Here is a 12,212-nt window from a genome sequence, read left to right as displayed (position 1 = left end):
ACAATAATCACGTATTAAACAAGACTAGTATTTCAAAAGAGGGAAGAGAGTGGTGGATCTGCTTACCCACTGCACATGGTCCAAGGATAAGGTAATTTGGTGCGATTGGCATGAAGTGCCTTCTGAACCTTAGGGAGGTTAAAGTAGAAACGCCTTTCAAGGCTCATACACATCCACATCAACACTTATCTTTGTGGCCTGCATATATCAGGAAAATGAATTATTGCACGGCTGAATAATATTGGTTTTGTTCAGTTGGTTCACGCAACTCTTCTTAATAAGTTACAGCCTTGTTTTGTACCAAAAGGAAGGAGAAGAAAAATATACCATTTTCCGCAATCGCAGTTCTTGTTCAACAATAGATGGATAACAGACATCTAGAATGACATCATATCGCAGTTCTTGTTCAACAATAGATGGATAACAGACATCTAGAATGACATCATAATTGTTTATGTAATCACCAACGATGCTATTTGCTTCAGCTATGGCATCGTTGCAGGACTGGGATACATTATGGGGACTTTCAAAGGTATAGTCATTGAAATCGCATTCATTCATGATGGTAAGCCCGACTTCATCAGAAATCATCCCGTGTGACCAAAAGAATTCATATGTTGCGGGAACATCCCGGTCAAGCATGAGAAGTGGATTCCCGATCTAAATATGGAGAAATCAAGTAACCAAGTTAGACCAATCACAAGAAGAACCATAAGATCCCGATATCATGTTTTTTTCCCCTTGTCAAAGAACAGAGGGTAGTGCATGTTTTCTGACGGCAACTCCTCTGATGTTAAACTTAAAACCAGTTGAATGTTCATTATGATCCAGTAGAACTTCAGCCAACTGTGTATGTAATGTCCTGTATGACAATGTGTAATACCATTAGAGTTCATGTATTGGTTAACCCATCTGTTTACAAAATTTAGGTGATTAATTAGCCAAAAACATACCTGCATAACTTTCTCCAGTAAGAAACAGTTCTCTGTACTTAAATTCTGGGAATTTCTCATACCATTTCATCATGAAATATGCATATCCCTGGCTGACAAGAACAAGAGATTGAGTTCAGATCATTTTTTTTCCTCCAAACTGATAATTTCAATATCTATTAGTGAAGTTCGCTGCTGGAATCATATCCTAAAACCAGTTGAAGAAATTAAAATACCTGTGGAAGCATCCCCGCGAATTAAATCCAAAGAGGTATTTGAGTAAGACCATCCTACACCAACAGGAGACTCAACAAACAGGAGATTTGATGCTATTAAGATAAGAAAATGAGGGAAAAAACATGTAAGTGTCAATATTATATTCATTAACAATCAAACAGTGGAATTCATTTCATCTAAATGCAATGAACATGTTTTATACCTTTATTCCATGACATTGAGTTTATTCGAAGGTTTCGGCCATCTCCTTGAGGATAAAATGGACCGAGTTCAGTAAAAGCACCCCCACCAACGGAGGAACACCCTGGTCCTGAAATGGAATTTGAAGGTAAGATACCAACAGGCAACAGAGGAACCTCACAACATAACATCAAATGGATGTCCCTGTTCCCATATGTAATGGGGTAAGGGGAGGTAAGATAATAGGCTGCCCCCAACACTAGGTTGAGAGCAACTCCAGTAGGAGACCTCCAAATTATGAAATGCCCTCCATGGGACTCCATCTCACGACCTCAAGGTTAAGAACCTTGTGCTCTACCAACTGAGTTGGATGGTCATTTTCACAACATAACATCAATTTCTCTCAAATCCCAACACCAATACCACTTTAAAACATGAGTAAATTCTTAATGCTGAAGGTTTAAGCCTCAACATGAATGAAAAATGTAGCAGTAAGGAGGCTCTATCACCCTCAATTAAGACAATGCGATTTTGAGCATATATATTCATATTCTTGTACCATGCTGAATATGCATGGAATATAGGTATCAAATGATGGTAATTTAGGGGGAAATAAAGAAATCTGGGTAACATATGTATTAATGCAGTTGGTTTCTATTGGAAGGCAATATCAAAAGATACTCTTTGAGAAATAAGTTAATAATACCCAGCATTGGTAAAAGGAACCGAAGTACAAAAAGTGGGAGAAGAAGAAAATGAAACTTCAAAAGGTAAATAGAAAGACCAACAATAAGTCGTCTACAAAATCCAAAAAAAAGTTAGAAAATAGCTAGAATGCTGTGAAAGACACAAAAATGAAAGTACTAATGGGTTAAAACAGACAAAATGCAATATTTCACAGTAAAACTCATAATTTAGTGAACAAAACAACAAAAGTTTTGAAAACAATGAGCAAAATAAGGAAGCAAACCTCCGTTGAGCCAGAGAATTAAGGGCTTGTTGGCAGGGTCTTTATCAGCTTCAACGAAATAATAAAACAAGCTCCTCCCAGCATTTACATCCACATCAACATAACCAGCATACTGCTTAAACCCAACCCGCGGCTGACCGGGCAATTTCACCACCAGATCCTCCGCCGGATACCCTTCCACCACCACCACCCCCAACAATGCAATGCTCAACAAAACCCCACCAAACTCGTTCCACCTACCCATCTCAAAATACCTTTTTTCCCTTCATACAGATGAATTACACCTCAGAGCAGTTTATATTGTCAGGAAACACACCAACAAAGCAGTAAAAAATGAATAAAGTGAGAGGAAAAGAATACAGAAAATATATTTACAATGATGATAATGATAAGCATAACAATATCTTTATCCTACATGTGTATATATATTAACATATAATTCTGTTGCATACTTACAAGTAGCACGTGAATTCTGGGTTTGCTTTAACCAAAAGGTAGCTTATATGATATTATTATATAGAGATTTTTATAAATGAAAAGAGATCTGAATTGTGCTCAATATAGGAACTTTGCTATAAAGAGGTTTGAAATTGAATTGGAAGAAGCTTCAGAGTTACAGTTGTTGCCCAGCTTTGTTACCGTTTACTACCTACCCGTACTACTGTTTTACTACAAAAGAAAATGCAAATGTTAATAATCCTAATTTTGTATCTAATGATAATAATTTTAAAATTGTATTAAAATAATATTTTTTTCATTTTTATTGTAATAATACTAATTTATTAAAATAAAAAAAATATTAAAACAAGAATAAAGGACAATCATTTTTACATTATTTTTAAATAAATAAAATTTGTATTCTTATTGATATTGTATTTTAAAAAAAACATAATTTTTTTGTAAAAATATGTGTATTTCACAATTAAATTTTTCATTATATTTCACAATTAAATTATTTTTATTTGATTTGTGACACGATTCACTCACGCGTATTACATAAAACGAGAATTAATTTACTCATATTTTTTAAAAATAATAATAATATTTGTTGACAAATTATATTTTTTCAAAAAATAAAAAGTACATTTTTAGTGATGATTATTTTTAGCTGTATAAATTTATTGAAATATAAAAAATAAAATAACTTAGTATGCAGTTTTTAGTAGGAAAATTTTTAATGGTAGATGACATTTTTTATTTTTACTAAATAAATTAATATAAGGGTTACTACACAGATGATCACTTACGTTTGTGTTTTGTTCACTTTTGATCATTGATTTCAAAAAACATAAGATATAGCTACTTTTGTTTTTTATTTAATTAAGATATAGTCACCCCGAGCTAATAGTTGTTGACAACAGTAAAATATTTGATATAATCACGCATTCGGTCTCTATTATTACATATTCTCTCAATTTAGTCTTACTTTTAATAAATTAAAATAAATTTAATCTTCAATCGAATGATGTCAGATGTCATTTACCTCTAGTTGAAAGAAAACAAAGGAAAATAAATTGGGGCAAAAAAATATTCAAACCTTGATCGCTTAAGAAACTAAATGTATCCAACCATTGAGCCAAGACTATTGTTTGGTCTAAAGTAGACAATATGATGTATATATTTTGTATCTTAGTGTATAAATACTTAAATTCATAATTTTTATATATTACCTTAAAATATAATTTTATATTAACTTATTAAATATATTTTATATTAACTTAATTTAAAAATATTTTATTTTATTTCATTTAAAATATATATTTTATTTTAAAATTTATTTAAAAATATGATTAAATTGAGAGAATATGTAAATGACAAAGACTAAATGTGTGATTACACCAACTATCACGTTACATATTTTTTAATTGTTAACAATAGTTAACCCTTGATGACCACATCTTAATTAAATAAAACGAAAGTGATCATATCTTAATTAAATAAAAACGAAAGTAACGATATCTTATTTTTTTAAATTAGTGACAAAAAATGGACAAAACACAAACATAAGTGATTATCCGTGTTGTTAACCCTTAATATAATTAAATTTTAATTAATAAAATTTTAAAAATTACAAAGATTATGTGTTAATTTAATACATTATAATTAATAATTAGAGATATTATGTATATATTTTTTAAAAGTATATTTTAATTAAAAATCACAAAAAATAACATTGTTTTAAAAAATAGTATTTATTCAATAAAACATAAATACTTAATTATATTTTTGCTTATTAGAATAACTAGAGTGTGTCACGCACCTTATATTCTGTATAGTGCAAAATCATTGAAAAAATGGAAAAGATATTAGTTAATATATATTAATATTTTTAATAAGAAGGTTTGTATTTTTTAGAAAGGTAAAGATAAACTTTGCTTTTGTAATTGGAGAGTGGAAGTAATAAAAGAAAACTTTCGGTTCAAGATATTTTTTTTTTTTGACTTTTATTCATGTTTATTTGATTAGTTATAGCTTTGTTTTTTGTTTTTTTTTTAAATTTTATTGGAGAAGAGAAAACTGAGAAATAAGGACAATACTTTCTAATAATTTTTTAAAAAATCTATCATTCCTTGAAGTTTCTCATGAAAATCAATTATTTTTTAATTCTTATCAATCTATTTTTTCTATACTATATATGTTTCTATGTTATAAACATTATTTATATATATATATATACACATATTTTTTACACATAATATATATATTTTGTATTATTATATTATTAGGTATCGTATCATATTACATATTATATACATATTTTATATATTTTATTTTTCTGTACTTTTATTTATTATTATTTATTATTTTCTTTTTTTTCACCTCAATTTTTTATTACTTCTTATATGTATATATATACTATTTATTATTTTATTTTGATTCATTTTAGTAAATACATATTTTTATATTTAATGTTCATATCTTTTAAATTCATAATCTATATTTATGATTTTAATTATTTTTTATTCTCTTGATGTCTATTCACATTATAATATATAAATATTTTTACAAATTTATTTATCTCTATTAATTTTCATTTATCCTTATTTTTATTTTTCTTTATATTTTCTCTTTACTTTTTATTATTCTCTTCGTATGTATATTTACTACTTTATTATTTTTTAGTAATTTTAGTATTCATACTTTTTTTTTGCATTATTTTTCTTATCTTTTTGATTTACTATTTATATTTCTAACTACTTGCCTATTCCATTTATTCATTTAATTTTAACTCTTTGCATTATAATCTTACCATGATAATTGAATTCATTCCTTGATTTGTTTCTTTAATTTTTTATAATATTTTATGAAGCATGATGTTTGATTGCATGACATCTTTATTTATTCTAATAAGCATGATATCCTCATCCTCATCACTCAACCTTTTTCATAATAAATTAATAAGTAATGCTTATTCTTTTAAATTATCGAAGAGAGTTATCCTAATCCACCTGGGTAATTTAATTCGGTAATTTTGAAATGAATAAGTACCTTCCATTGGAACCATTTAAAAATAATGACATTTTAAAGTTAATAAAAGTGTAGAAAGGAAAATGTTCTTGTATTTAGATCTAATGATGAGCCACTCAACCCTATTCGATGGTTTAGACTCAATATTTATAAATATTTAAATATTTTTTTCTATCTTAAAATTGTGTAATTTTAAAAATAAAATGTTTGTTTGTTGCATAACCCGAGGTAAATAAATACAATGTTTAATTACAATATTTTGTTTCTTTCCGGAAAAGGAAAATTGTCATTCTTATATTAGGTGGTGTTTCCTTTTGGTTTGAAATGTTGAAGTGTTATAAATTTAACTTGAAATTTTTAAAAAGAAATATTGATAATTTGCTGCTTTAGTTGGAAATGGGAGGGATACAACTCTATTTTATATTATGTGGTTAATTCTCAGTTAAATACAACGAGTTGTTAACTTTTTCTCTCTAAAATTTTAATTGGTTAAATAATATTATATTTATTTAATTAAAAGGGATCATTGATTAAATTAGGTTTAAATTCATAAATTTTATTGCAAAGACAATAATTAATTGAATAAGTATCTATTTTCGAGCATTGTCGGGTGTTAATAATTCTCCACATATAATTGACTCCCGGACTCATTTTTCTAGAAAGAAGACCTAAAAGTTATTTTAATAATTTTTAAGATTAAATTTATTGAAATGACAATATATTTGGATGATCCAATCACTCTCTAAATAAATTAGTGGCGACTCTTTCAAACTATATTTTTTTAATTTTTAAAGAAAAAATCCAATTTAGTATAAAAAAACTCCTAATTTTTTTTTTTTTCAAGACGTTACGACACTTTTTGTAACACCGCCAACCCGTATCCGACCCGAATACAAGTCTGAGGTGTCACATTGACTTTTCAAAACATTTACTTGTATAAAATAATGAGTAATTTAAAACTTTATAACATATAGATGACTAACTTACATAAAATACATTTTCATTATTGAAAAAAAAATCGATCAGAGCCTGCATAATTCCCTTATTCATCTATATATAACTTATTCAAAACGTTTACAAAACTATTCAGAGCTTATACAATATACTCTTTTGAATACATGCCAACTAGAACTTTATATACAAAAATACATATTATTCACCTCTTTTCTGATCTGACATTCGGTAAGGAGAACTGGCATGTCTTTCTCCACCTTGCTCTTTACTCTTCTCGAAACCTACGTGTAAATCACTTACACGCTAAGTCTATGACTTAGTGAGGCAAATAAACATATAATGTAAACTATAACTTGTAATCATGCATGAACAATTACTGCTACCATATCTACCCAAACATATATCTGTTCATCCATCAAATCCATACATGCATATAATTATCTTCATTCCTATCATTATCATTTTATTATCATTCATATTTCTATTCTCTTGTTCATATGATTAATTATGTTCATATCATATCTTATAACATATACAATAATCACTAACACACAGATATCCTATATAGTTCATATCCCAAAACATACATATCCCATACATTGTATTCAATATCTCTTATTAGCCCATGTACACATGTGAGCACTATAGATATGTGAGTCTATTGAGGTTGTTCACTATGCTGTCACCACAGCTCGTATAATTCCCACTAGGGGCGCGTAAAATTTATCCCGAAGGACCATGTAGATGTCCCAAAGGACAACATATAACACATATGTCCCGAAGGCCGCGAGACCCTCGACTCTTGGCATGCCAACTATACCTCTAGCTCTTAATACACATAACATGGGCATTTTCATTATATCATTAATATATACACTTTCATATCACCTGTTCATATAAGCTCATAGTTTCTTTCACATATACATGTAGACATATAGCTTCTTTTCATGTAATTCATATCACTTTTCATATAATTCACATGTTCACATATCTCTTTTCATATTCTCATAGGATCACATATCTCCTATATATATCACATAGAACATACTTCTCATAGACATATAAAAACATAGATCCTCATCACATAACTTATATATTACATGTTCATATAATCATTATATCTATACCTATAGCTTATATCACTTTCTCTTGTCATTATAAGTATTATTTACATAGTTTATGATCGTATAACTTATATCACAGAGTCACATCATCACATAAATCATATCACATAGAAAAGAACATAACAATACATATCCACATACTAACAGCTACCAACTATACTTATTTTCATGCATTCATAAAATCAGAAGATGAAAATAGACTCATCGCAAGTCTAATTTCCATATAATTATATACTATAATCATATGCACTCACCTTAGCCTTGTTTGCTTTGAATCAATCGTAATCCTTCGATTATTTTGGAACAAGTTTTCCTTCTATATCTACATTGTAATACATTGATACATATCAGTATCCAATTGATATATTCTAATCTATCATTTCTTAGACCAAAAGAAATGTCTATTTCAATTTCCCCTTGAAGTGCATCGATACATTCTACAGTGCATCAATGCATTCTTTAACATGTTCGTCGATGCACTACCCATGCATCGATACACCAATCACCTTCGATGTTTTCATTTTAAGGGGGTGCATCGATGCACTAATTGCATTCGATGTTTCCATTTTATTAATTGATTTCACACTTAGGGAACCGATTCCCCTTAAGGAGTACAGATTCCCCCCAGGCTCCAAACTATTTTATTAATTGATTTCACACTAAAACGACTATATTATCTTCATTAATGATCCCCAACATTCAGAAGTGATTCAAGGTGTATTTAAGCAAGCTTAGAAGCCATTGATCAACAACAAGAAACATCAAGCAACTAGAATCAAGAGAGAATCAAAGAGAAATCATCAACCTCAAGTTTGAGCATTTCAAGCCTATTTTTCATTCAATATTCATTTGCTTTCAAGAACACTTATTGTGCTCAATTTTATTTATTCTTAAGTGTTCTTTTCTTTGTTCTAGAATTGTGCAAACAATCTACCTTGTGAGGATTTCCTTGTAAGTTTGTAAATTTGTATTGTTCTCTTTGGGAGAGAGTGTTCTCAAGAATTTGGGGTATTATTGAGGGTTGTAAGGTTACTCTTTGTCCTCAAAAGAAAGACAAATTAGTGAATTTGTTGAAAATCCTTAGTGTGGATAGCTAAGGTAGTGGACGTAGACTGTGATTGAGAAAGTAGAACCACTCTAAATCGCTGTGCAATTTCTTTCAATTTTCTGCAAAAGCTTCCACCAAAATTTTTATTGCCAATTCTCCCCCCTCTTGGCCGATTCCGTCAATCGATTAACTCAACAATTGGTATCATAGCCTAACTCATTTGAGGTTTAATCACCTCTTGAGTCGATTCGGGAAGAGTTACATCAATAATCAAGTCATCAATGGCCTCTACTTCAAACTTCGACTCCGGTCTCGATTCGATGCCCGTCAACAAGTCTCCTTTCTTCAATGGAGCTAATTATGCCTATTGGAAAAATAGGATGATGTACTTCATTCAAGCAAGTGACATGGGAACATGGAATGTCGTAGAAGAATGATACTTCAAGCCTCTCACTCATCAAAGATTATGGAGTGAATGAGAGATAAAAATGTTCTAACTCAACTCCAAAGCCATCCATATCATATTTTGTGCTCTTGGACCAGATGAATACGGAAGAATTTCATCTTGTATAACCGCCAAAGAAATATGGGACAAACTTCAAGTCACTCATGAAGGTACCGATGAGGTAAAGAAATCTAAATTAGTATTCTAACGCATAGCTATGAAAATTTCAGGATGAAACCAAATGAAGATATCAAAGCTATGAAGGATAGATTCTCACGATTGTCAATGGTCTCAAATCATATGAGAGATCATTTCAAATGAAAAGCTTGTGAGGAAGTTAGTCTACTCCCTCCCAAAATCGTGGCAATCAAAGAAGATGACATCATCGAGTCTAAGGATCTAACATCCTTAACTCTTGAAGAGCTAATCGGTTCACTCCTCACTCATGAAATGATGCTTGAAGATGAGGTGGACCTTGATAAGATTGAAGAGACACCAAAGGAGAAGGAGAAAAAGAAAAACATTAGAGTTGCTCTCAAATCCATAAAAAATGAGAGTGATTCGGATGAAGATGACGATGACGAGGAAATGACATGTTTTCCAAACGGTTCAGAAAAATTATGAGACCTTACCGAGGAAGAAAATTCAAATGAAATGGAGGCCAAAAAAATGAACCAAAAGAGAAGGACTCGATCATTTGCTATGAATGTAAAAAGCCGGGCATGTCAAATATGATTGCCCACAACTGAAGAGAAAGGGTCAATCAAAGAATAAGCACAAGGCTCATGTGGCTACATGGAGTGATGAAGAAGGTTCTGATGAAGAGGAACAAGAAGTAGCAAACTTGTGCTTAATGGTATTCGGGGGAGATTCTAAGGTAACCTCTAACTCATATTTTGATGATTTATCCTATGATGAGTTATTAGAGGAATATAATGGGTTTGGCTACGGAGATTATGAGAAATTGTTTTTAAAATATAAAAATAATGTTTCAAAATTGAAAAATGAAAATAAACTCAAATCCAAAACCAACAACGATCTTGAAAGTAAAATCAAAGATTTGCAAATCAAACTAGAAGAGTTTGAAAAGAAAATTTGGATTTGCAAAATTACTTTCAAAGGTCAATGATGATCATCAAAAGAAAATTGATGATCTTAAAACTTCTTTTGATAAAGTTGGAACAAAACGTTTTGAAAATGAGAAAATTCAAAATCCAACTTTGTTAGAAAAAGTTTTAAAAACTACAATCATAGAGGTCCCCAAAGACCTCTAATGGAAAAATTGTTAGAAGTATATGGTTCCTAAAAAGCTCATTACTACTAAAGAAGGAATACACAAATGGATACCTAAGGGGACTAAGATTTTGGAAACTAATGAATATGGACCCAAAAGAATTTGGATACCAAAAATTAGAAATTAATCTATGTTTGTAGGAAAAGGAGCATTGCTACAAGGCACGGGAAACAAATCCAAATTCATGGTACTTGATAGTGGATGCTCAAGACACATGACCGGAGACAAAAACCGTTTCATTGAGCTTAACGCCAAAAATGGAGGAGAAGTGACTTTTGGTGATGATTCAAAAGGTCACATTGAATGTATTGGTACTATTGGTAATACCTCTTCCATACAAATTAAGAATGTTTATATGTGAATGGATTAAAGCATAATCTATTGAGTATTAGTCAATTTTGTAATAAGGGATTCAATGTCATGTTGGATATTAATGGTTGTAAAGTCATTGACATTGCATCTAATCAGATTATGCTTGTTGGTCATAGAATAGGAAACATATACATGGTGCATTTAGATTCTATTGATGACTAATTTGTGCCTAGTTGCTAAGGATGAACATGATAGTTGGTTATGGTATAGGAGACTAGGACATGCTAGTATGAGTGTTTTGCAACGGCTAACTCAAGGTGATTTAGTTCGAGGGTTGCCTAAGCTTAAATTTGATATGATAAAATCTGTGATGCTGTGCTAAAGGAAAACAAAGCGAGTTTCTTTTAAATCCATTAATAATGTATCAACTAGTATATTACAATTGATCCATATAGATCTTTTTGGGCCAACTAGGACTACTAGCTTGGGTGGAAAACAATATGCATTTGTCTTGGTTGATGACTATTTTAGATATACTTGGGTTCTATTCTTAAGTACTAAAGATGAAGCTTAGAAAATTCATCACGTTTTCAAAAGTATCCAAATGATAAGGTACTCTATAACTAGTGTTAGGAGTGATCATGGCACTGAATTTGAAATCTTGATTTACTGAGTTTTGTAATTCTAATGGTATTAGTCACAATTTTTCAGCACCTAGAACCCCTCAACAATGGAGTTGTTGAGAGAAAAATCGAACTTTAGAAGAAATGGCTAGAACCATGCTTTGTGAAAAATAATTTGCCAAAATATTTTTGGAAGCCACAAATACCGCTTGTTATGTTGTAAATCGAGTAATGATTAGGTCTATTTAAAGAAAACTCCATATGAAATTTTCAAAAATAAAAAGTCTAACATTAGCTATTTTCATCCTTTTGGATGTAAATGTTTTGTTTAAACAACGTAAAGAAAACCTTGGCAAATTGATGCTAAAAGTGATGAAGGAATTTTATGGGTTATTCCTTAAATTCTAAAGCTTATCGAGTATTTAATAAAATAACTTTAGTTATAGAAGAGTCTACATATTGTTTTCGATGATAATCTCCTTTCGAGGAAGGATTCTTGTGTGAATGATGATGTAGTATTAAAAATACAAATGAAGTTAGACATGACGTTGAGAATCATCATCAAGGAAGAAACAAAAGATGAGGTAACTCATGATCCTCTTGAGAATCCACCATTGAAGAAAGG

The 12,212-nt window shown here is 30.2% G+C and overlaps 2 protein-coding genes across 2 annotated transcripts; both read right to left on the bottom strand.

Annotated features, from left to right (window-relative positions):
- Window positions 1–24: 24 nt before the first annotated feature.
- Window positions 25–712, bottom strand: LOC120174175 (serine carboxypeptidase-like 42). Its single transcript, XM_039181120.1, has 3 exons — window positions 442–712; window positions 328–387; window positions 25–198 (listed from the first exon to the last, which is right to left on the bottom strand). The coding sequence occupies exons 1-3, from the start codon at window positions 640–642 to the stop codon at window positions 157–159; spliced, it is 303 nt and encodes a 100-aa protein (XP_039037051.1). The 5' UTR covers window positions 643–712; the 3' UTR covers window positions 25–156.
- Window positions 713–1,115: 403 nt separating this feature from the next.
- LOC120174173 (serine carboxypeptidase-like 42) lies at window positions 1,116–2,938 on the bottom strand. Its single transcript, XM_039181119.1, has 4 exons — window positions 2,780–2,938; window positions 2,320–2,609; window positions 1,372–1,479; window positions 1,116–1,261 (listed from the first exon to the last, which is right to left on the bottom strand). The coding sequence occupies exons 2-4, from the start codon at window positions 2,561–2,563 to the stop codon at window positions 1,134–1,136; spliced, it is 480 nt and encodes a 159-aa protein (XP_039037050.1). The 5' UTR covers window positions 2,564–2,609; window positions 2,780–2,938; the 3' UTR covers window positions 1,116–1,133.
- Window positions 2,939–12,212: the final 9,274 nt, after the last annotated feature.

This window comes from Hibiscus syriacus, unplaced genomic scaffold (genome assembly GCF_006381635.1).
Source record: "Hibiscus syriacus cultivar Baekdansim isolate YM2019G1 unplaced genomic scaffold, ASM638163v2 tig00112041_pilon, whole genome shotgun sequence".
Lineage (NCBI taxonomy): Eukaryota > Viridiplantae > Streptophyta > Magnoliopsida > Malvales > Malvaceae > Hibiscus > Hibiscus syriacus.
This window is presented reverse-complemented; position numbering and strand designations above follow the sequence as displayed.